General features: G+C 42.0%; 2 protein-coding genes across 4 annotated transcripts in view; one reads left to right on the top strand and one right to left on the bottom strand.

The window, feature by feature from the left end:
- TMEM266 (transmembrane protein 266) overlaps positions 1-25798 on the bottom strand; it is a 191388-nt gene that overhangs the window by 118306 nt on the left and 47284 nt on the right. For both annotated transcript variants that reach the window (XM_073303518.2, XM_073303520.2), the window contains 3 exons: positions 14308-14409; positions 6308-6973; positions 5524-5712 (listed from right to left, as the gene is read on the bottom strand). The gene's annotated coding sequence lies outside the window, so the exon portion shown is untranslated. The remainder of the gene's footprint in view (positions 1-5523; positions 5713-6307; positions 6974-14307; positions 14410-25798) is intronic.
- The window catches only part of NRG4 (neuregulin 4), a 63227-nt gene continuing 43001 nt past the window's right edge, over positions 5573-25798 (top strand). The window contains exons 1-4 of one of the 2 annotated variants that reach the window (XM_073303524.2): positions 5573-5826; positions 20216-20309; positions 21591-21668; positions 22908-22973. In XM_073303524.2, coding sequence (XP_073159625.1) covers positions 22964-22973 — 10 coding nt within the window. In that variant the 5' untranslated portion in view covers positions 5573-5826; positions 20216-20309; positions 21591-21668; positions 22908-22963. The remainder of the gene's footprint in view (positions 5827-20215; positions 20310-21590; positions 21669-22907; positions 22974-25798) is intronic. The other variant, XM_073303523.2, reaches the window with a different exon arrangement.

The raw sequence follows: 25798 nt of genomic DNA on the forward strand, positions 1-25798 counted from the left end.
GGACAATAGGAAAATAAACTGAAATAGTGATTTATGTTAACTTAGGAACCTCACTAAATGAAGTTAATGTGACATCCTATGACATCTTATGTTTGAACATGGATCTCCAACGTTTACTGATTTCATCCCTATACATGTGTGTAATGAAAAAAAAAAGGACTGCTAATTCTGTGCTACATAACTATGCAGCAGATTACAGAGGGAAAACTAAACATTTTCTTGATTAAAAAAAAGAGTCCTTATGGATTTGGCCTTCAAAAACTATTGCTGGTCTTCTTGCTGTGTCGTAATACCATGCTAATGTAGGTCAGAACCTTGTTGACAAAAGTCACAACATAATTTTATGGATTTACAGCATTTAGAATGAAGGCATGATTCAAGAAGCATTATCCTGAAGAAATCACACAAAAGATGGATGGGGGGCGGGTAAGGGAAGATGGCATTACTGCCCCCAGACCTCTGGGATTCTTTATACTTACATCTGGGAATGAATATGGTATAAGGTGGTTCCCAAGGCCGCTTTCTAGGATCAAGCATGTAATTCTTAATCATACACCTGCTAACGTGTAACTCATTACTTGTATCCTCGTGAAAGAACCAGAAATGTAGACCAGGACTAGCAAGGTACAACTAAGCAATGATGGAAAACAATTTTTCTGGTTTTACAGCTATTGACAAATCATGGAATTGGAAAACTCAACAGCATCTAAGAACTGGATCAAACCCTAGGCAACCCTCCACATACTTCATACAACTCCATACCAGCCAGAGTTTATATCTTTTTTGTTTAAACAAAAGAAGTGACCAGATTTAGAATAACTTCTAAACTAATGACCACATCTTCAGTACAAATATTTACTGTTCAGTATCTTCTTTTACATTAAGTACAAATATTTTGGAGTCCATTTTCCCTCCTCTACTTATATTTATAAATAAACTAATGATGCACTTAATAGAAATAATGAGCAGAGAAAGGCATCTAAGACACGACCTGCACCCGGGGCAATTACAAAAAGGGTAATGCCCATACACCTTACTACTTATATACACCCTCTATAGGGAATCAAGAGTATGCCTGTTGTATTGAGGGCAGTGCACTGCCATATATACTAATATAGAAATCCACAGTCCACCTATTATTTGTATAGTGGGTGCTATGCTGACATGTCTTACCTCCAGAACCCCAGCGCACATCTATTAACATTCTGATTAACATCCTATAGAGTAAACAGGGAAAGATTAAGAATGAGCTCTCAAAACTAGATACTCTCATAAAAAACAACCTTCCATACAAAATTCCTCGTGGCTGGACTTTACAAAAACTAGACAAGCCATTTACAGCACACAGTTTGCTTCTCTACAAAGGAAAAAGGACACTAAACTATCTAAACTAATACATGCCACAAGGGGCCACAACAGTGGTTCCCTTAACCCACCCAAAAATATTGTTAATCTATCCAGCTATATTCTGAGCCCAGCAGAAGAATCTGTCGTATATCAGGGCCTCTCCTTCTGCCCCTCCACCCCCACGAACATGATACAGTTCTGTGGTGACCTAGAATCCTACTTTCGATGTCTCCGACTCAAGGAATATTTCCAACACACCTCTGAACAGCACACTAACCCACAGAGACCTTCCTACCAACACTACAAAAAGAAGGATTCTGGGTGGACTCCTCCTGAAGGTCAAAACAACAGACTGGACTTAGACATAGAGTGCTTCCGCTGATGTGCACGGCCTGAAATTATAGAAAAGCAGCATCACTTGCCCCATAACCTCAGCCGTGCAGAACACAATGCCATCCACAGCCTCAGAAACAACTCTGACATCATAATCAAAAAGGCTGACAAAGGAGGTGCTGTTGTCAACATGAATAGGTCGGAATATGAACGAGAGGCTGTTAGGCAGCTCTCCAACACCACATTCTACAGGCCATTACCCTCTGACCCCACTGAGGGCTACCAAAAGAAACTACACCATCTGCTCAAGAAACTCCCTGAAAAAGCACAAGAACAAATTTGCACAGACTCACCCCTAGAACCCTGACCAGGGGTATTCTATCTGCTACCCAACATCCATAAACCTGGAAATCCTGGATGACCCATCATCTCAGGCATTGGCACCCTGATAGCAGGATTGTCTGGCTATGTAGACTCTCTCCTCAGGCTCTATGCTACCAGCACTCTAGCTATCTTCAAGACACCACTGACTTCCTGAGGAAACTACAGTCCATTGGTGATCTTCCAGAAAACACCATCCTGGCCACTATGGATGCAGAAGCCCTCTATACCAACATTCCACACAAAGATGGACTACAAGCCATCAGGAACAGTATCCCCGATAATGTTATGGTAAACCTGGTGGCTGAACATTGTGACTTTGTCCTCACCCACAACTATTTCACATTTGGGGACAATGTATACCTTCAAGTCAGCGACACAGCTATGGGTACCCGCATGGCCCCACAGTATGCCAATATTTTTATGGCTGACTTAGAACAACGCTTCCTCAGCTCTCGTCCCCTAATGCCCCTACTCTACCTGCGCTACGTTGATGACATCTTCAACATCTGGACCCCTGGAAAAGAAGCCCTTGAGGAATTCCACCATGATTTCAACAATTTCCATCCCACCATCAACCTCAGTCTGGACTAGTCCACACAAGAGATCCACTTCCTGGACACTACAGTGCTAATAAGCGATGGTCATATCAACACCACCCTATACCGGAAACCTACTAACCGCTATTCCTACCTATATGCCTCCAGCTTTCATCCAGACCACACCACATGATCCATTCTCTATGGCCAAGCTCTAAGATACAACAGCATTTGCTCCAACCCCTCAGACAGAGACAAACACCTGCAAGATCTCTATCAAGCGTTCTTACAACTACAATACCCACCTGCTGAAGTGAAGAAACAGATTGACAGAGCCAGAAGAGTACCCAGAAGCCACTTACTACAGGACAGGCCCAACAAAGAAAGTAACAGAATGCCACTAGCCATTGCCTTCACCCCCCAGCTAAAACCTCTCCAGCGCATCATCAAAGATCTACAAAGATCTACCTATCCTGAAGGACGATCCCTCACTCTCACAGATCTTGGGAGACAGGCCAGTCCTCGCTTACAGACAGCCTCACAACCTGAAGCAAATTTTCACCAGCAACCACACACCACACAGTAGAACCACTAACCCAGGAACCTATTCTTGCAACAAAGCCCGTTGCCAGCTCTGTCCACACGTCTATTTAAGGGACACCATCACAGGACCTAATCACATCAGCCACACTATCAGAGGCTTGTTCACTTGCACATCTACCAATGTGATATATGCCATCATGTGCCAGCAATGCCCCTCTGCCATGTACATTGGCCAAACCGGACAGTCTCTATGCAAAAGTATCAATGGACACAAATCAGATGTCAAGAATTATAACATTCAAAACTCACTTCAACCTCCCTGGACACTCAATTACAGATGTAAAAGTCGTAATTATTCAACAAAAAAACTTCAAAAACAGACTCCAACAAGAAACAGCAGAACTGGAATTAATCTTCAAATTGGAAACCATTAAATTAGGCTTGAATAAAGACTGGGAGTGGATGAATCATTACACTAACTAAAAACTATTTCCCCATGCTAATTTTCCCCCTACTGTTACTCACACCTTCTTGTCAACTGTTTTAAATGGGCCATCCTGATTATCACTACAAAAGTTTTTTTTTCTCCTGCTGATTGGTCTCGTTAAGAGTTGATATGGCAACTCCCATTTTTTCATGTTATCTATCTATCTATCTATCTATCTATCTATCTATCTATCTATCTTCCTACTGTATTTTCCATTGCATGCATCTGATGAAGTGGGCTTTAGCCCACGAAAGCTTATGCTCAGATAAATTTGTTAGTCTCTAAGGTGCCACAAGCACTCCTCGTTCTATCTACTGAAAGGAGAGGATGGACTGACACGTAACCTGCTTTAGGAACTCCTCAGCAGACCAGTTTTATATATTTATCTTGGGGACAGGGAAGACTGGCAGATCACAATGCAGCTTGCTATAAGAACTCCACAGAAATCCCAATACGTAGGGAATGCAGTACTTTGCCATACACCATGCCATTGGGTGCCCACAGCTTGTTCATGGATGGATGTTTGAAGGATGACCTGTCCTGCTCCAGCACATAGCAATTTACAGGCTGTAAAATGAAGGGGGTTTGGAAAGAGAAACATTCTGCTCTAGAGCCTGCTTTATGAGGAGGGGTAGGGGGAAATTCCCTGACATAGAAGATCATATAGGATCATAAGATCATGCCCTGCCACAGGGATCCCACAGACCATTATATGTGAAATGCCCTCCTCCCTGCCACAGGGACTTCACAGCCCTGGTCTATGGGGGATACCCTGCTCCCAGCCACACATCCCTGTTATATGAGGGATGCTCTGCTCCCTGCCATAGGGACTTCACAGGCCTGGTCTATGGGGGATGCACTGCTCCCAGCCATACAGCCCCAATCAGCTCCGTTATATGGGGGATGCCCTGCTCCCTGCCACAGGGACCTGCACAGCCCAGTTATATGTGGGATGCTCTGCTTCCAGCCATACAGCCCAATCAGCCCTATTATATGGGGATGCCCTACTCCCTGCTATACAGACATGTTATATGAGGGATGCCTTGCTTCCTTCCATACAGACCCGCACAGCCTCATTATATTGGGAATACCTTGCTCCCTGGCAGAAAGACCCGCACAACTCTGTTATATGTGGGATACCCTACTCCCAGCCATACAGCCCCAATCAGCCCGGTTATATGTGGGATGCCCTGATCCCCGTCATGCAGACCTGCTATACAACCCCTTTACATGGGGATGCCTTTTTCCCTTCGATACAGACCCGCACAGCCCCATTTTATGGGGGATGCCCTGCTCCTGCCATACAGACCTGCACAGTCCCGTTATATGGGGGATGTCCTGCTCTCTCCACAGGGACCTGCAGAGTCCCATTATATGGGGGATGCCCTGTTCCCTGTCATCCAGACCCGTTATGTCCTGCTCCCTGCCACACAGACCCGCACAGCTCCGTTATATGGGGATGCCCTGCTCCCTGCCATACATACCCGCACAGCCCCTTTATATGAGGGGCTTCCTGCCATACAGATCCACACAGTCCGTTACATGGGGGATGCCCTGCTCTCTCCACAGGGACCTGCACAGCCCCATTATATAGGGGATGCCCTGCTACCTGCCACAGGAACCCGCACAGCCCCGTTATATGGTGGATGCCCTGCTCCCTGCCATACAGACCTGCATAGCCCCTTTATATACGGGATGCCCTGCTCTCTGACCCACGCAGCCCGCTATCTGGGGGATGCCCTACTCTGGCAGAGGCCGGAGGTGTTTTGCAGGGCTATGTGGTATATTACGGAGGGGGGTCCCCAGCGCCTCCCACTGCGGGTGGGACTGGGCACGTGTGCAAACCCTGCCCTGAGGGAGTGCTGGGGGGGGGCGGGGCCGGTAGACACATACCTGATGCCCGGAATCCTGACATCCCGCTCCGCTCTGCAGCAGCAGCAGCAGCTCCCGGGATCAGGCTGGCGCGCGCTCTCAAGAGATCGGGGTTCCAACGCGCGCGCACTCTGGCTCTCTCTGGCGCGTGCACGTGCCCTGTCCTAGTGCTCGCTCGCTCTCTGGCGCGCTCCCTTTCTTCTGGGTCGCCTAGGAAACAACTGGCTGTGACAGCTCAGTTCGGCTCGGGGCGCACGCTCAGCGTCACGTGGCGCATGCAGGCCCAATGGAGATGACTGACTGCGTAAGGCTCGTAGTACTACGGTAGGGGGGAAGGGAGGGAGGGAGGAAGGAGCCCCTGTCTCGGGAGGGGGACCCTTGAGGAAAGGCCTCACCACCCTAGGATGGGGCAAGGGAGGGGCGCCTGAGGGGAGCGGGCTCCTGAAGTAGGACTCCACCCTTTGCTGGGGGCTAGGAGTGGCTCTTGAGAGACGCTCTCGTCGCCTTAGGGGGGAGGGGAGGAGGAGCCACTGCGGAGAGACCCCCCCGCCCCCACACCGCCCTAGATTGGGGGAGGGAAGGAGCTATTAAGACCTCGTCCTCCTACATTGGGGAGGGGAGCGCTATGGAGGAGAGACCCCCCACTCTTGCCCTACATTGGGGGAGGGGAGGAGCTATTGAGGTGGGAGCCCCAACCTAGAGCGGGGCGGGGAGTCACTCATGAGGAGCATCCTATCCCTGAAACGGGGCCCTGCCCTGAGGTGTTGTTCTGAAGTGAGGGCAGGAAGGACAGATCTGTACTAACCTGACAACCCACTTGGATTTGTTGCTCCCAACGAGGTTGGCTGTTAGTGCACGGTAAGGTGCAAAGTTGCCTTATTTGGTCTTCCCCACATGAGGATGGAGGCACCTCTGTGGCTTCCTGGTGCTATTTGCTACCACATCTTTAATATGCAGGGGAAGATGTGAGGCATCACCATCCTGAATTTGCCCCAAGCAGCACCACAGCAAAATACCAAACTGCTCACCACGTCATGGTCTTTCTTGAGTGTCCTATTTCAAGAATAGGGATGTAAGGTTGCACTCAAGAGAAAAATCAGGACCATTTGGCAAATTCTGGAATTACAGGAAATCTGTGTCCAATTGCCAGGGATAAAGAGGCCCTAGCTCATTGTATTCCAGTTTAATGCAAAGTCCATCATGGTCAGGATGGCATGTTGCCACTAAAACCTCTTGTCCCCTGGGGCTGTGATGCTTGGATTAACCATCTTCTTCTGGGGGCTCATCTTTTCGGTGCACTTGGACCAAGATGGAGCATTGCATGTTGGGATTTGTCTTTTCAGCAGGCTATGTCATTCAAGTCAGTATAGTGTTTTGGATCTTGGGAGCCATCATCTCTGCAGACTGAGGTGGATGATTATGAAGACAAATGTTTGCATTCTGGACCACAGAATTTTCATAGGCTGCATTTCTAGATTAAAAATGGATGCTAGAATCATTGCATGTTTGGACTTGTAGTATATAGGAATTGTACCATCACACTAAAGATGAAGATTGCAACAGTCGACACTGTCTATGCAAATTAAATGTAGCCCTGGGGCTCCTGGCGTGTTGCTATTGTAGTCCTCAATTGAGCAATGTTTTTGCCCTGCTAGTATAGTGCCAAGACTCCACTAATTTTGCTTTTACAATAAAGGTTTCTTCCCCCGCTCCACACACTTACTAAAGTTTTGCTTGCTTACATGTATACCAGAACAATTACATAATCACAAAGAGAGTGAGCAGCTGCAAGATTTCGTGAGGCAGACTAGAGATTACATTGATTCAGCAGATTGTCCTATCTGAGAAAGATTACACCCATAGAGTAAATAATACCAATTTATTGGGGTAGGTGCCGGTCAAGTAGAACAAATTAATAGAAAATTAAATGCAAAAAATAAACAACAAAATAAGGTTAAGAGCCTGTTTTAAACTGACAAAATGCAAGGAATTAAGACTAAAAGTCAGTTTTTAACACTTCCCTCCCACAAGAGGTTTCTAGACAATTATTTTGTGTCTGGATTGTGCTTAGTTTATAAAAACTAGTTACTTGAAGCACCCAGTGACCACATTTTAAAATTAAAGTTTTACAACATATTTTGAAGTATCTTAGAAGTGATATGGACCTATTATTCTACCAAATAACCACTGGCGAAATTGGTAATTAATATACCAATTTCTAATAAGAATGGTCTTGAGCTGTGACGTTTGGATCTGAATCTCAACTTTAACAAAAATTTGAGAGATAGGTATAACTGGGAATCTGGTAGGGGAATATCTATAACTCTGAGTTATGAATATAAAAAGTAATACCACATTGCGAACCTTAACATTTTATTACACTTAAACTGCTTTTTAAAAATACACTTTTAAAGAAAAGTGTGTTTGGGGATAAGGCTCTATGAGAGTGAGATCTGGGATTATTGTAGATGAGAAATTAAATGTATGAGCACACAGTGTGACTTGTGGGGGTTTTGGGGTGTGTATTTATACAAGTTTCTCATCTAAAACTGATTAACTAATAATTCCCCTTGCATAGTCCCAGGACTTGAATCTGCTTGTGGAGCGCTACATGAAATACCAGAAACTGCATATCCCTTTGTGTACCTGACAGATTTGCAGCAGCCTCACCTCCCAAGTGTAGCTGCTCTGAGCACCAGAGTCTTCAGACAGATAGGTCAGGAAAAGTTTAATACCTATTAGAGCTGTGCTTGAAGCTTCATTACCCACCAGCTGCTTATATATCCATGTATGAAATGGGTCTATATGGGGCAAACTTTATGAGCACAATATAGTCCAAGTACTTAGAGGAGTAAACAATGTTTGTACGTGGGCCTCTTCGGGATACAGTTAAATGGGAATTCTCTGTACACTGTACATGTCATTTTATACATCTGCCAGCTAACTCAAAGATTAAAATACAAAACCAAGCATTTAAATAATGGGACAAATTCTGTTCTCATTTACACTTGTGCAACCCGTCTGAGCTCAGTGGAGTTGCAAAGTGTAATTTAGGGCAGAATTTAGTCCACTATGTGTGCATTTGATACTCTGACGGAACACAAGTTCATTACTTACCTATTGTAATTTTTCACTGGTGGCAGATAGAATGCATAATATTCCTAGGCATAATACCCCCCTTGAATTTTGTGGGGGTTTAATTTATGGTAGATGCGCAAAGTATAGGAAGGGTGCCTATAAATATTTTTATAAATTTGAAGTTGTGCTGAGCTATATGTAATTAACCATTATATAGGATTAACTAGGATGAAAAAAAGAGAGACAAATATCTGACACTGTACAACTGGGGTTTCTGAATATACGAATGAACAGTTGGATGCAAACTCCTAATAAAATGTTAGAAGTAGAAGATTTTTCTTAAATTTGCTGTAAAGTCAAAATTTGATCTGTGACCACCATGTCATGATAAATGTTGGTGTTAGTAGTATAGCCTTTAATTAAACGGATGATGATAATAAATAGTAATATTATCATTTCTGTAGAGCCTTAAGATCTCTGTAAGCAGGTCAGGTTCATAGCCTATTTTGAATGACATGTACCCACTATATATATATAGTTCAAACTTACTATTTTTCTGGGGTTTGGCTGTGTTGGCAACTTATATAACAAGCATACTTACATAACAGAAATCTCAGGCTAAGTTTTCTCCCCAAGCTTTGCTGTCCCTTGGCTTTCCTTGCAGGATTTCCTGTGTGCCACACTTTTCTCTATATTCCAGAGAAAACACCTCATATCTTAGTGGCAGCTAACGAAATCCAAATGCCAGAGTGATACAGCAATAATTAATCTGCATTTTTATGCAGGGTTTTAGCACGGGAGCTTACTGTTGCTCAACTTCTAAGCCCTGCATGCCTGTGCAGGGTCTTAGAAACTGTCATTATGTTACAATCTGAATGGCCCCCAACCACACAGTCTCTAATGTACCAGAGAACAGGAAATATGACAAACTTTACAAGCCAGAATCCCACCCAGGTTCTTTGGTTATGTTCACAGTATCAAAGAAAATGGGTTTTGGAAGAGGGCATTTTCTTTTCTGGTCCTTATTTTAATAACTACTAATTACAAGCAGTTATGGTTTGTTATACCCTTTGAACGACAATATCCCCATTTCTGGAAAATATCCCTGAGAGTAAGGCCTTGTCTATAATATCACAGTAAGTCAACCTAAGTTACACTACTCCAGTTACCTGAATAATGTAACTGGAGTCACCATAGCTTAGGTAAACTTACTGTGGTGTCTACACTATGTTGCGTCAATAGGAGACGCTCTCCCATCAACTTCCCTTACTCTTCTCGGAGTGGTGGATTACTGGAGAGCGCTCTCCCATCGATTTTGTGTGTCTTCACTGACCCACTAAATCGACATCTGCTGCATCGATTGCAGCAGTGGTGAGCTACTGATAAGTGTAGACAAGCCCTAAGTAGTAAGACATTCGTGAGGTTTAAGAAGATCAGTAGTTTGGAAGATACCTTTTGTGAGCCTTTCATGACATTTCAGGCTTGATGACTAGGTCCTTGGTAAGGACCATCATTGTTTGCTGGTGCTCTTGGTGATAAAATTCAGTTACCAGATTAACAGCTATGGCACTGACATTGAGTCAGTCTTTGTATAAGTAGCTCTCTTGCTGATATCCAAGGTCAGTCCTTCCACCGTTTCTTTAAGGAATTTCCATGTCAAGCACAGTTTGGATCTAATCATTCTAGGATTGCCAGAGATATCTCTTTTGTATCCATTGGATTCTACTGTAGCTACAGTGAAACCACAGTTTTGCTGGAGGACATAGAACCAATTTTAATTTCAGCTTCCTATTGTGTAAATGTTTACAGGCATGGAAGGATGTAGCTTTGTTCAGAGTTTATCAAATGGGACTGTGCCCTTCAGTTTCAGGTCATGCCAAAACTTTCCATTCCTCTTCAGAAATCCTATTAATTATACACTACTATTGAATGAGGTCCAATATCTTCTGGAAATGGAGACCAAAACATAGGTGCTGGTGCCATGGCCTTATTGCAACTCTAGAAACTACAATCCTTGTTCTAAATTCTCAAGATTAATTTGGGCCCTCAACCTTCAAGAAGCATAATTCTTCATCTTAATAAGTCAGAAGCACAGGAAATATCTCAGGTTAAATGTTTTCTACTTAATACTATAAGGTTCAGAGAGGGAATTTTATATTTGTTTTTATAACTTGTGTCAAGGGGTTGTAAAGTTTTGATTAGATGCCCCTTTTTATTTTTGTATAATGTAAATAAATAAAAGAATATTAAATAAAATGTGTCAAAGTCAGTCTTAGTGACATTCAGGTTCCAATATTTTGAAAGGCTTCCCAGAATTTGAGGAAGGTATTAGCTTGTCTCTCACAACAAAAGTATCTAGATTCATAGAGTCATAGAATCATAGAATATCAGGGTTGGAAGGGACCTCAGGAAGTCATCTAGTCCAACCCCCTGCTCAAAGCAGGACTGATCCCCGACTAAATCATCCCAGTCAGGGCTTTGTCAAGCCTGACCTTACAAACTTCTAGGGAAGGAGATTCCACCACCTCCCTAGGTAACGCATTCCAGTGTTTCATCACCCTCATAGTGAAAACGTTTTTCCTAATATCCAACGTAAATCTCCCCCAGTGCAACTTGAGACCATTACTCCTTGTTCTGTCATCTGCTACCACTGAGAACAGTCTAGATCCATCCTCTTTGGAACCCCCTTTCAGGTAGTTGAAAGCAGCTAGCAAATCCCCCCTCATTCTTCTCTTCTGAAGACTAAACATCCCCAGTTCCCTCAGCCTCTCCTCATAAGTCATGTGTTCCAGGCCCCTAATCATTTTTGTTGCCCTCCACTGGACTCTTTCCAATTTTTCCACATCCTTCTTGTAGCATGGGGCCCAAAACTGGACACAGTACTCCAGATGAGGCCTCACCAATGTCGAATAGAGGGGAACGATCACATCCCTCGATCTGCTGGCAATGCGCCTACTTATACATCCCAAAATGCCATTGGCCTTCTTGGCAACAAGGGCACGCTGTTGACTCATATCCAACTTTTCATCCACTGTAACCCCTAGGTCCTTTTCTGCAGAACTGCTGCCAAGCCATTCGGTCCCTAGTCTGTAGCGGTGCATGGGATTCTTCCATCCTAAGTGCAGGACTCTGCACTTGTCCTTGTTGAACCTCATCAGCTTTCTTTTGGTCCAATCCTCCAATTTGTCTAGGTCCCTCTGTATCCTATCCCTACCCTCCAGCGTATCTACCACTCCTCCCAGTTTAGTGTCATCTGCAAACTTGCTGAGGGTGCAATCCACACCATCCTCCAGATCATTTATGAAGATATTGAACAAAACCGGACCCAGGACCGACCACTTGATACCGGCTGCCAACTAGACATGGAGCCATTAATCACTACCCGTTGAGCCCGACAATCTAGCCAGCTTTCTATCCACCTTATAGTCCATTCATCCAGCCCATGCTTCTTTAACTTGCTGGCAAGAATACTGTGGGAGACCATGTCAAAAGCTTTGCTAAAGTCAAGGAACAACACGTCTACTGCTTTCCCTTCATCCACAGAGCCAGTTATCTCGTCATAGAAGGCAATTAGATTAGTCAGGCATGACTTGCCCTTGGTGAATCCATGCTGACTGTTCCTGATCACTTTCCTCTCCTCTAAGTGCTTCAGAATTGATTCCTTGAGGACCTGCTCCATGATTTTTCCAGGGACTGAGGTGAGGCTGACTGGCCTGTAGGTCCCAGGATCCTCCTTCTTCCCTTTTTTAAAGATGGGCACTACTTTAGCCTTTTTCCCGTCATCTGGGACCTCCCCCGATCGCCATGAGTTTTCAAAGATAATGGCCAATGGCTCTGCAATCATATCCGCCAACTCCTTTAGCACTCTCGGATGCAATGCATCCAGCCCCATGGACTTGTGCTCGTCCAGCTTTTCTAAATAGTCCCAAACCACTTCTTTCTCCACAGAGAGAGGGCTGGTCACCTTCTCCCCATGCTGTGCTGCCCAGTGCAGTAGTCTGCATCACCCCCTCCCCCCCAGATGTTCTGGTTTAACTTGGATTTAAACTTGGAGAGTGGTCAGTTTGGATGAGCTATTACCAGCAGGAGAGTGAGTTTGTGTGTGTATGGGGGTGGGGGGGATGTGAGAAAACCTGGATTTGTGCAGGAAATAGCCCAACTTGATTGTCATGCACATTGTGTAAAGAGTTGTCACTTTGGATGGGCTATCACCAGCAGGAGAGTGAATTTGTGTGGGGGGGTGGAGGGTGAGAAAACCTGGATTTGTGCTGGAAATGGCCCACCTGATGATCACTTTAGATAAGCTATTTCCAGCAGGACAGTGGGGTGGGAGGAGGTATTGTTTCATATTCTCTGTGTATATATAAAGTCTGCTGCAGTTTCCACGGTATGCATCCGATGAAGTGAGCTGTAGCTCACGAAAGCTTATGCTCAAATAAATTGGTTAGTCTCTAAGGTGCCACAAGTACTCCTTTTCTTTTTATCTTACAACAAAAAACCTTCAAATCCAGACTCCAGCGAGAAACTGCTGAATTGGAATTCGTTTGCAAATTGGATACTATTAATTTAGGCTTAAATAGAGACTGGGAGTGGCTAAGTCATTATGCAAGGTAGCCTATTTCCCCTTGCTTTTTCATACCCCCCAGACGTTCTGGTTAAACTTGGATTTAAACTTGGAGAGTGGTCAGTTTGGATGAGCTATTGCCAGCAGGAGAGTGAGTGAGTGTGTGTGTGTGTGTGTGTGTGTGAGAAAGCCTGGATCTGTGCTGGAAATGACCCACCTTGATTACCATGCACATTGTAGGGAGAGTGGTCACTTTGGATAAGCTATTACCAGCAGGAGAGTGAGTTTGTGTGTGTATGGGGATGGGGGGGTGAGAGAACCTGGATTTGTGCAGGAAATGGCCCATCTTGATTATCATACACATTGTGACGAGAGTGGTCACTTTGGATGGGCTATGACCAGCAGGAGAGTGAGTTTGTGGGGGGGGGGGGGGAGGGTGAGAAAACCTGGATTTGTGCTGGAAATGGCCCAACTTAATGATCACTTTAGATAAGCTATTACCAGCAGGAGAGTGAGTTTCTGTGTGTATGGGGGTGGGGGTGGGGGTGGGGGGTGAGAAAACCTGGATTTGTGCTGGAAATGACCCATCTTGATTATCATACACATTGTGAAGACAGTGGTCACTTTGGATGGGCTATTACCAGCAGGAGAGTGAGTTTGTGTGTGTGTGTGTGGGGGGGGGGGGGGGTGGAGGGTGAGAAAACCTGGATTTGTGCTGGAAATGGCCCAACCTGATGATCACTTTAGATAAGCTATTACCAGCAGGACAGTGGGGTGGGAGGGGGTATTGTTTCATGGTCTCTGTGTGTATATAATGTCTACTGCAGTTTCCACGGTATGCATCTGATGAAGTGAGCTGTAGCTCACGAAAGCTCATGCTCAAATAAATTGGTTAGTCTCTAAGGTGCCACAAATACTCCTTTTCTTTTTGCAAAATGCCTGTTCTGTTTTGTCAACTTGGCAGAGACATGAACTGAAGTTTTTCATATTTCCACCTGCAAAAATACTGCCAGGCCAAAATAACTTCTTCAACCCAAAAGATATTTGCATTCACACACGCCCTCACGTAGATACTCAAACATTTCCGACATGAAGGCTAGCTTGTTTATTATAACCTACAAAACCTCATACCTGTTATATGACTAAAATGTATTTGTACTCACATGGATCATCTTCAGTGCCTTCTGGTTCACCTTTAATTGTGGGATTCATTTCTTCTGTCTTTGTTGTAAATCTAGACTTAATCCAGATCAAAAGTTATTGCTCTGTCAGAAACAAAAGCACATGTATAAACTGCCACATCTGTCAGATTGTCTTGGTAGCTGTCTTTAACACTCAGTGCTAGGTCTTTCTATTTAGGACAGTTCATCTTTGACTATTGTGTCTATGTTCTTCACTAGCTCTTCATTTCTGGATTATGTTTTTCTTAGTTCTTTCTTAGTTCTTTTTTGGGAAGAATAGCGGCTTCTCTTTGGGCCAGTGGGCCAGGCACAGTGCCTATCGATATGGGCAATATATAAATAAGATATTCTTTTCATATTCCACTCTAGCAGTGATGTAATCATTTGCTCCACAGTAGCAGCTGAGAATTGTGATAGGGCAGAGAAACATGTTTCTCAAAATTCAAAACCAACAAGTCATCGATCCACTGCCAAATTATTTTAATTTCACCAAAAGCATGTCAGATGCTGGATCCTATCTACAAATTGTTGCAATACAAATCAGTCAGGTATCTGCTTGGCACAGGTCCATTTGCTGAAATATTTCAGCAATACTCCAAACATTTAGCTGCTCCTCTGCACTTTTGCCGTGTCAGTTCCATGTGCCTGTAACATCCCCAATATGATTTCTTTGGCAACATTTCCCTTTTATTTGATTTACAATTCAATGTCACTGATATTGGATCCAGCCAAATGTAACTTTATAACTTGCTGGTTCTCTCTTCCACCAAATATAGCTGACATATGAAGAAGGAGAAGGGATGGGGAATGAAAAATACCCCATCAGGCCCTCTTTCTTCTGTAAAGACTACATTCACAGTTGGTAGTGCAACTGAGAAGAAGGCTGGATTATGGCTTTCAGACATAGCCTCATGGCAGGCAGTTCTCAATGGCATTTGTGCACATGGTAGGCACTTTGCCTCTGGAAGTGCTGGGGGAAAGCACAAAACCATTGTTTAATCCTATTACAGACAAGTGTATGTTACCCCACGCCACCCTCTCTCTGCTGTCCAATGCTCGGGGAACAGAGATTGAGCACTGGCCTCATATCACTCCCTTTCCTTTGTGGAGTCTAAAACTGACTGATCATCCTGGGCCCCTGGCCAATGTAATTTGGGGTAAGTTTCTATATTTGGGGTGAAAAAGAAAGAAATACTTCTCTGATAAATTCATTTTTAAAAGGCATATGTTTGAAGATGCTTAAATGTTTGGAGCATGAGACTAAGACCTGGGGAGATGGATTAGTAGGCAAAATGCAGGTACAGCAAAGTAAATAAAACTATCACATGGCTGTGCATATACATAAATACATTTTACTTGTATGTTAACTGCCTTATATATGAGATTTTTGCTTACTTTACATAAATTATAATAGCAATAATATGGAATAAATTATTTGTTATTTATATAGATGTCATGAGCATTTCCATAGGAGTTTAACATGGATTAATGTGAGGAAGTATTTAAATGCTTTATCCCTTAGATCAAGAATTTTAGATGTCCTACATATAGAATAAGTTAGTATTCCAAAGGTTAAAAAGAACAGTGGGACAAATTCTGCAGCCCCTACTTGGGTTATAATCTCACTCCCATTGAGGAAGATGGCAAAACTTCCACTAAATTCAATCCTACTTTCATTGTCCATCATCCATGACTCAGACTAAACTCCTATTGACCTCAATGGGAGTTTTGTCTGAGTAAAGACTAAAGGATTTGCCACAGAGACAATATATTATCTAAAAGTTTTACAGTTGTCACTTGTACTGTCTGAACCCTGGTTTTCAGAAGTGATAATAATCTGCTGCCAAAGAAAAATGCCTTACATGCTATAGGGCATTATCTGTAGGAGAAAAGAACCCTTTCTAGTAAAACCAGATTGAAATCAGTTCATGTAATCTTGTGTGTGTGTATGGGGGGAATTACAAATGATGGTCACTGATGGGTTTCTATTGCATACATATATAAGTAGAGTCAAGCCTTCCCCCCCTTAAAAAAGTTTTGAGAAAACTATAGTAAAAACATAAACCAAGCTGTATATACAAAAATACACCATCACAAAACATTTGAGACTTCATTAATTACTCGGCTCTAGGAAAGAACACCTTAGCATTAGTAAGAGGGGAAGCCAAAGGGTAACCAGTATCAGCTCTTCAATTTTGGAGGCAGTTCTATGCTGAGATGTAGCTCATGTAGATAAAAGCAGCCTGGGGGTTCTTTCCGTGAAGGTTCTTCAGGTTTTTTATTGGTGAAGGAAGAGGGAACAATAATACTTTTTCAGCCAGACCCCCTCCTTGATCCCCTTCCTGCACTAAGATCATGAAACTTACGGTGGGGATTCTGTACAGAAAGAGTGGCACCTTTTCAGAAGCATCTCACTTTCTCTCAGTTCCTGCAGCTGGGAACTGTTGGATGTCTGAACCTTCTGCTGACAGAAGCAGAAACGATATGGCTCACTGGGAGGGCAATATGGCTGCAAAGGCTTTCCTGGCTGTTGCCGTGGCCTATAAGATCTTCTTTATGGGTAGTTAGTTCTATGTATCGTTTTTGCATATTCCTTAACTTTTGTAAAAAGACCTCCAAGTCTCACCACTGGCTCTCTCTTCTGTACCACATCAAATACAGCTTCTGGGTCTCACCTTTAAAGTTCTTTCACAATTTAGCTCTGCCCAACTTATCCATTCTTATATGTTATCACACTCTTCCTGTCCCTTCCACTCTACAACATTGCCAGCTTCCATTGCTCATTTCTTTCACAAGCACCTCCATGGTTTCCTCCATGCTACTTCTTATGCACAGAACCCAATAGAATCATAAGACTGGAAGGGACCTCGGGAGGTCAGCTAGTCCAGTCCCCTGCGCTCATTTTCATTTAGGCCACAAATCTGCCCACTTTCAAATACTTTGAGACCTCTTTTACTGTAATGCCTATAGAAAACTGCCAATTTATAACTGGTAATTGAATGGACAGTAGAGGACTTACAATATTGTATCTTTTTGTATATCTTAAATTTACTGTTTAAAATTAGCTTCTTCAAAACCAGCTAGCTGTGCATATATCTGGCCTAAGAACCTGAGTTTATATATTAATGTTTCTCTTGTCTCACTTCCTTCCTTCAACTTGATTTTTACAATCACTTGTGTCTTCTTTTAAATAGATAATACATTTTTGGGAAAAGGGACCATCATTTACTTTGTGTTTTCACAATATACAAACAGGTGATTGGACTAAATACAAGGACAACACGGTGAAATTCTACAGGAGGTCAGACTAGATGATCTAATAGTATGTTCTGGCCTTAAAAATCTATGAATACATAGCATGGTGTGGCCCCAATTCTGAGTGGTGCCTCTAGATACTGCCATAATAAAAATAACAGCAAGTATTTGAAAACTCATACCTGAAAAACTATTTCGGTAATTTATCTATCATCTTTAGGGACTTTTGTGGAAATTATTTTTAAAAAGTGTGTGGTGAGCAAAGCACCATAAAAATAGGGAATATATGTGGTTTTGCAGCTAATTTAATTCCTTTTTAAAAATCTGCCTGCACATGCAAGTCTTCCAATTTCCCTTCCTCTTGGGACGAAGCAAGTCACAGATGTATAGAATAGCTGACAATTTAATAATTTAAAAATATAAATTTAAGCTCAAGTACACTGGAAATTAGTAGTATAAAAGATTAATCGTTAGTAAGCGTGCAGGGGGTAATGCAAACAAGATCATTTAGAGACCAATCATAGTGCTCTGAGCAAAGGGCTCCTCCCAACCTTCAATCACAGAAAGAGGCACTCTCATATATGGGCTGCAGTCACCACTGTAGGGTGAACGAGCACTGGACAAAACCCACTGCTTCTCTGTTATGCAGTTTCGTGGATCCAACCTGTGCAAAAACTCACTGGCTGTTCGCAAACCATAGCCCCAACAAATCCACCCTGTACTGCAGAGCAGAGAACAGTTACAGAGTGCACAGGTGTGTGTGGGCCCACCCACAGAAATGGTCACCCACCATGAAGCAGAAACCCAGCTTTCCATGCTGTTTCGGGCCTTGTGCTTCTGCATAAGAGAATATATACATTGAATATATACCTCACAAGCTCTATTCTGCAGTTCTGCAAAGCTTTTATGCACATGCTTAAGTCCCATTCACTTAAATGGGACCACTCACATGCCTAAAATTAAGTATTTGTTTACATGCTTTGTGGAATTGAGGCTATTGTTATTAACAGATCTAATTAAATTTGATGGATTATAGAATTCCAAATAATATAGCCGACATTAAAGACATAGCAAATGGAACCTTCAGGTAATAGAAGAGGCAAAAATATAAGTATCATATTATGTTCTGCTGACATTAGAATTTTTTAATCTATGTGCTGTAGTCTGTCAAACAATTATTGTCTTCAGAACTGGTATTATGATAAGATACAGAAAAAGCATCAGAATAGAATTGATTGAGGTAGAATCCTGTCTAGATTGTGTCTATTTAGGGTTGAATACGTGAATATGTGTCTGAAATTTTCTCTATCGAGATACCAAGTAAAGTGATACCATCTAGCAATGTGGGTCCTGTCATTTCTAAATAGAAAGATTATTTCCAATATTATGTAACAAAATGCTTCTCTCAGCTAGTTCCTTATTGATAGAGATTTTTGTGACTTTCAGGATTTCATTTTCAAAAATGAAAATGTACAGTTAAGTATACATATTTGCTGGCCTAGTTTGTGTGAGCAGTTACCACAACGGCATGTTTAAAGTAGGCATTGCACATGCAGGTAGCCAGTTATTCATGCACGCAAATAACTGATTTGTGTGCAGAATGCTGGCGATTACTATGCAAATTACATGCAAGATGGTGTACGAGAGTTTTTGAAAATCAAGGCCTCAGACTAGTAATATGTTCCTTAGACAAATAAGAAGCATAAGCACTAAGGGCTAGATTCAGAGAGGGACTTAGGCACTGCGGTGCTCAGACTTGCACCGCCTAAATTGCAGATGTCTAGAAAAATCTTCTAAAACCTGAGTCAGGTGCTCAGGCTTTCTGTACAATGGGAGTTTGGCACATAATTCTGGACTGGAGGGAGGCAATTATCTCTTCTTGGAATTCTCACTAATGAACCCTCTCTTAGACTTAGGTGCCTGCGGTGTGTCTTGCAAGAAGGGAGGGGGAGCTGGATCATAACTTTTAGGTCAGTGGTTAGGGTACTCACCTAGGGTGACCAGACAACAAATGTGAAAAATTGGGACAGGGGGTAGGGGGTAATATGAGCCTGTCCCAATTTTATAAGAAAAAGACCCCAAAATTGGGACTGTCTATAAAATCGGGACATCTGGTCACCCTATACTCACCTGAGATGATGAGAGACAGCCCCCATTCAAGTGCCCCCTGGACACTAATTTATAGGGGTTCTAATTTCAGTTTTGATCAATTCCAAAACATATGGAATAGTACCTTCTTATTTTAAAACAGAAAGTGGAGTCAGAAGCTGAGATATACCCAGGCAAAATTCATCCCTGATGTAACCCTATTCACTTCAACAGCATTACACCAGGGATGTATTGGGCCCTCTAAGTTTAGTGAGGGTAAGGTAAAAGTTACAGGTCATAAAGTGAACTAGTTGAAATTTGTGTGGGGGGTGAATCCATTTCCCACTAATTAACTGTAGCGTTAAGAGATATTGTATTTAGTAGAATGGAAAAAATAAAACAGATTGGAAATATGTTTCAGTAAAGAAGTTACACTTTTCATAAAGGTTTCAATCAGGGTAGGGTCAGGGAGTTTAAAACATCTGCCTAAAGTTGGCATTACCGACAATCATGTAAGTACTGAAATAAATTCATATTTTCCCCTTAGCTGAATAAAGTTACTTTTGATAAAGAGGCTTCTTCCGTGGAATGAATCCTCATTTGCTTCCAGGATCCAAAGCTTAAAGAAGAAAAAGCCTGAGGTAAGTTACTGTTTTGTTACAGTGGGTGGTGCATGGAAATAGTTATTTTAAACTTGTTGCTTTGTGCTGGAAGTAAGAATTACAATAGAATAAGACTAGATAGAGGTTTGTTGGCCTGATTCCCTACTGTCTCACACCCTGCCTAGTCATTTACACCTGTGTAATTTGAATGTAAAATGACCACCAGATCAAAATTCTTCATTCACTTTAGTTTACACCTAGTTTGCACAGCTGTAAATGACTACACAAGGGCCAGGCATTGGAAATTCAGTCTCTGCAAGTTTCTGATATGTTGGACTATATGGGTTTGATAGTGGCAGTGGGGAAATTTGTTATAACAGAATTAACCAGGTTCAGTTATGTATTGGATGTCTAAAAAGTAATGGATTATGGGCCAAAATAAGTGAATTTGCATGAGATTAAGTAGGGCATTTTTTGTTCCACATTTATATTAAGAACAGATATATCTTAAAGAACAAATGTTTTCAATAGGTACAAACATTTGGATAAGATATTCCTGTAAACAAAGCTTAGGCAAGCTATCATAGTAAAGGGGAGGTTGCAGCTAATTAAACCTGGTAAAGCAGTTAGTGTAAAGTTAGGTCATGTATCTTATTTAAATTGATTGAGATGAGAGCTCTTAGGTATTTCACAGTAGTGGGTCATTTTAAAAAGAGGAACAATATGTTTTATGGGGTAAAAATTAAGAGTAATAGTTTTCTAATTTGTTTAACCGGTATCTTGTAACCAGATACTTGGCTGCAATGTATTCTTTTTATGTTGCAATTTGGACACTGCTTTGGAATTTTTGCCAAATATCACCTACAATACAGCACTTGTTTATAATCGAGGATCTGCTAGGATTACAGTTGTGAAAATGTGAGAACTCTTTTGTGAGCACAAAGGGGCGTTTCCCCTGGCCCATACTTGGCCTCTGTGCACACCTTTGTCTTTTTCTCAACCTCACCCACATTGCACTGTGCACACACATAAGTCTTCAGCTTTTTAACAGCAGGTATAAAATGCAAATCTGGGGTTCTGCTGAACATACCACATCTGCAAGATAATTTGTTTGTTGTAAACATTTTAGTTGTGAGGTAAATAATTTTTGATATTTTTTTGTTTGTTTTGTGCCATGTACTATTTTTAACTCTGTTTTGTTATGTACACTTACAGTGGATAAAGTTGTATGTATGTGTGAGAGAGGACTGCCCTTTGGGTGGAGACTTGGTATTACATCTTTGTAATGTAGGGAGTTGCCATTTTAGATTTCTCTTGTAGGGTCAGGACGCTTAAAGAAGGAGTAAAGAAGTGATTTAAGTTTCTGTGAGGAACAGAATTATCTACTTACACTATACAGTAAGTACAAACCCTTTTAATCTTTTGAAACAAGCTTATATATAAACTTGTTTTGTACAACTAGAGAGGTTCAGGTGTAGGCATTTCTTTCTAGTAATGCTCATAAATTCTTTGTTTTGCCATTTAACTGGAAAAAATCTTTTAAATGCTGGGATGAAGGAAATATCTTGGATGTATGATGCAAAGAGGAGTAAATACTGCATCCTTTTTAAAGGTGATGTAGCGGCTATTGTCCTCTGCTGGCATTGTGCTCTTACTGGCGGTGGTACTTCTCCATATTTCTCCTAACCTGTGGCTATATGCTGCCACAATTAATTTATTCTTATATGTTCTATTTTTAGTGGTTTACTATACAGTGAATTATATGTGAATTAAAACAAAATAAATTCAGAAATAGGAAACTTTAGAAAATAGGAATTGCTGTACCAGACCAGTCCAATTCAATGATCCGTCTGCTTAATAACCTCTCTGACCGTGGCCACAACCAGATGTTTTAGAATAAGTTACAGGAAATGCTACAGTGGACAATTATGGAATAAACTTCCCAAAAGGGAACTTTGTCCTAGCTGTCTCTGGTAGTGGTTGGTTTGTGTCCTGAAGTAGAAGAATTTATATCCCTTATAAAAAAAATTATCCTCTGTAATCCATATATAACTAGTACTTTTTTGAATTTTATTAAACTCTCAGCTTCTAATTTAATTTTACAATCAGACAAAATAGAAAATAAACAAACAAAAAAACCAAGAATTGTGAGACAGTAAGTTTCACATACCAGTGAATTGCAAAAGTGGGGCCCAATTCTGCAGCAAAACTTAATTTGACTTCAGAATCATGACTGGCTTTATAATGTGCACTGGAATTTATAAAGCAACAATGTAGGTAACAATGTAGATTTTCTAAAAGCATCAAGCACTATAAGTCCTGCATGACTACATTCTCTTCGAGGCAGAATTCCTCTGTAGAACTATTTTTCAATATTTTCATTATTCAAACCAGTCTGCAGGTGTATCTGCTTTATCAGTAGCACTGTGCCATAAAGGTTTATGAATTTGACTGTACGTATGAATGTTTGCCATTAGTTTTAAAATTAATTGAGTTTACATATAGTATAACAGAATATTTCTATCTACAGTAGAGAAACTTCTTGGTCTGCAGCATAAATGAAAATACATCCATATAGCTATTTACTCAGGCAAAATACAATAGGATTAAAATGCTAAATTTAATTTTTGTCTTTAGGTGCTGTTTTAGAAAACTAGCCTCTAACCAAGAATAAAAATTGTTGTCAGAATAATATGCGAACAGGTAATTTCTTGTAAGTTTATTTTTACTCAGATGTTTATTTATAGTTCACTATAGTTGCACGGATTACAACAGGTGGGGTTAGATTGTTGTGGCTTCTCCTGAGAGCCAACTCTACTCCCGGGGCAGTGGACCAGTGTTTTCAACTTTTGTAAGGAGGGATTGCATTGGCCAATCTTAATACCTCTCAGAAGTTCTGGGGTGGGCTGGCATATGGCCCAGGACTTCTTATAAAAGGAGGCAGGACAAAGCAGATCCTTTCTAATCTACCACCTGACAGTTTTGAGTTCTTTTTCTTTTTTATTCACATGATTGCAACTTTAGGGCAATGTTTGTTGGGTAAAGGGTAGTTAGTTTAGCCCAGGGGTGGGCAAACTTTTTGTCCCGAGGACCACATCTGGATATGGAAATTGTATGGTGGGCCATGAATACTCACAAAATTGGGGGTTGGGGTGTGGGGGTGAGGGCTAGGGCTGGGGATAAGGGATTGAGGGTGCAGGAGGGTGCTCCCAACTGGGACCGAAGGATTTGGAGGGAAGGAGGGGGATCAGGGCTGGGTCAGGGGGTTGGAATGCACAATGTGGTCAGGGGTGCAGGCTCCAGGCGACACTTACCTCAAGCAGCTCCCAGAAGCAGCGGCATGTCCCCCCTCCGGCTTTTACACGGAGGCGTGACCAGACAGTTCTGTACTCTGCCCTGTCCGCAGTCACCGCCCCTGCAGCTCCCATGGGCCTCAGTTCCTGGCCAATGTGGGGGCAGCGTGCGGCGCCCCTTGGCTGCCCCTACGCATAGGAGCCGGAGGGAGGACATGCCACTGGTTCTGGGAGCCGTGCAGAGAGGGGCAATCCTCAACCCGACTCACCAGCTGGAGCACCGGAGCGGGGCAAGCCCCAAGACCCCACTCCCCCGCTGGAGCTCGAGGGCCAGATTAAAACATTCGGAGGGTTAGCCTCTGGATTGGGGACAAATATACGTGTGGGGAGGAGGTTTCTATGGGGTTAGGTGGTGTTGAGGATTTTTATCCCCCAACGCATAGGGCACTCTGGCCCAAATTTTCAATGGATACAGATAGAGGTGTGCATACAATTTAGCAAGTGTCTGACCAGAATATGCACACACAGGGCCCAGTGCATGAGCACAAGGCTGCTTGGAGATGTGCACGTGCATACAGCTATGTGTGCATATAAAGTGTTGAATATGCCAATTTGAAACTGTAGGTCTTAGTTATATGAGTAGGTCTTAGTCATATGAGTACTTAGAGGGTACTATCGCCTCTTCCACTTTGAACCACTGCTGTGTTAGGGCTGCAAGAATCAATTTTGCTTAATTTTGGTTCAATAAAGTTGCAACTGTTTGACCACTTTCTAAATAAAATGTGTTGGCCCCCCTTTATTTTCTTTCCCCAGGAAGTAAAGCAATATATCAAAATACAAATATACATGACATAGAATATCCATAGTATGTTGGTGCCATTTCTACAGTGGTATTAATTGGAAAAGTTGATGACAATATCCAATTATTTATTTATAATCTAGATTGATATTGATAATGTTTCCCTCTCATCAACATCTATCTTGTATGACCTTTCTGTCTTGGTAATACTAATCTAACTGTAGAATACATTTGACCCTCCAAGCTTATAATTTGAATTTTTAGATTAAAGCAGTTTATTAACTTCACTTGTAAAAAGGCATAGCTATGTCTTTCAAAATAAAAGACAATATTTCCTAACAACAAATTTAATAGACTCAGAATAAAAACAGAGATAGCAATTCAGGTTAGATGAGTTTATTTTGTCAGCAAAGTGTACTACTAGCTAGATGAACTGGCAGGTCTTGTTGTTAAAACAGTTTATCTCTGCAAAAAGTGTCAAGCTCTACTCCACCCTCTCTGGCGCTAAAGTACCTGGGTTCCTACCTGTATTAGAACCCCTTCTGACACGCATATAATACTTGTATTACAGTATTCCAAATCACTGACTGTAAGCTTAAAGGGGCAAATTTTGGCCCTGTATGCTCAAACTTGACTTCTGTTGTCACTGGTGAGAGTTGTGCATGCCTAAGGGCAGAATTTGGTCAAAATTCTCTAATGAGGTGACCATGAATTGTGACATTGATTGCAATATTTTTTCTTGATATTATAGCATCTTGTATTTTATTTTATTCTTTCATTTCTTCAAAATGTGTAGGCCACTTTACATAGTGTCACTTAATAAACAGCAGCAAAATACTATTTGCTCAGATCAGAATGACTGAAAAGTACAAATGGACTGATGAGATACTTGACCCACATGAGTGTAAAGGTATTCTCTAAATAGCCCGCTTATTGGCAGTTACTTTAAACAAATGAAGGATATATTTTTTTCTCCTTCATTGCAAGAAGTGGCTCTGGAGAGTGGCAGTATATCCAGGAATTTAGTCTGTGATGAGATTCCCTGAAGAACTGGTTTTGTTGATGTTACTGTACTCTCAAGAAAGACAATATTCATTATTGTAATTTACACCCACAGCCACAGAGTATTATACTCAAATTATTCAAATGGATTATTTTGCCACACACTGTCTCTCTCTCTCTACACATCTCTCCCGCTCCAGAGTTCCTGAGGCATTTTGCCATGGAGTGGAGGCATATCTAGTGGGACTGCAGAGAGGGCTGATGTTCTGTGTTCTACAAGAATATCCTGTAGATCTCAGAACATTTGGGAGGTTGGCTGTGGCATCAACTACTCCTAGGTCCTCCTCCCCCATGGCAGCATGGGTCTTGAGTAAGCCAGAGCCTTTGCCTTACTTTTACTTATAGAGTAATAAAAGACTACTTGCTGGGCATGA

Source organism: Lepidochelys kempii, chromosome 10, assembly GCF_965140285.1.
Source record: "Lepidochelys kempii isolate rLepKem1 chromosome 10, rLepKem1.hap1, whole genome shotgun sequence".
Classification (NCBI taxonomy): Eukaryota; Metazoa; Chordata; order Testudines; family Cheloniidae; genus Lepidochelys; species Lepidochelys kempii.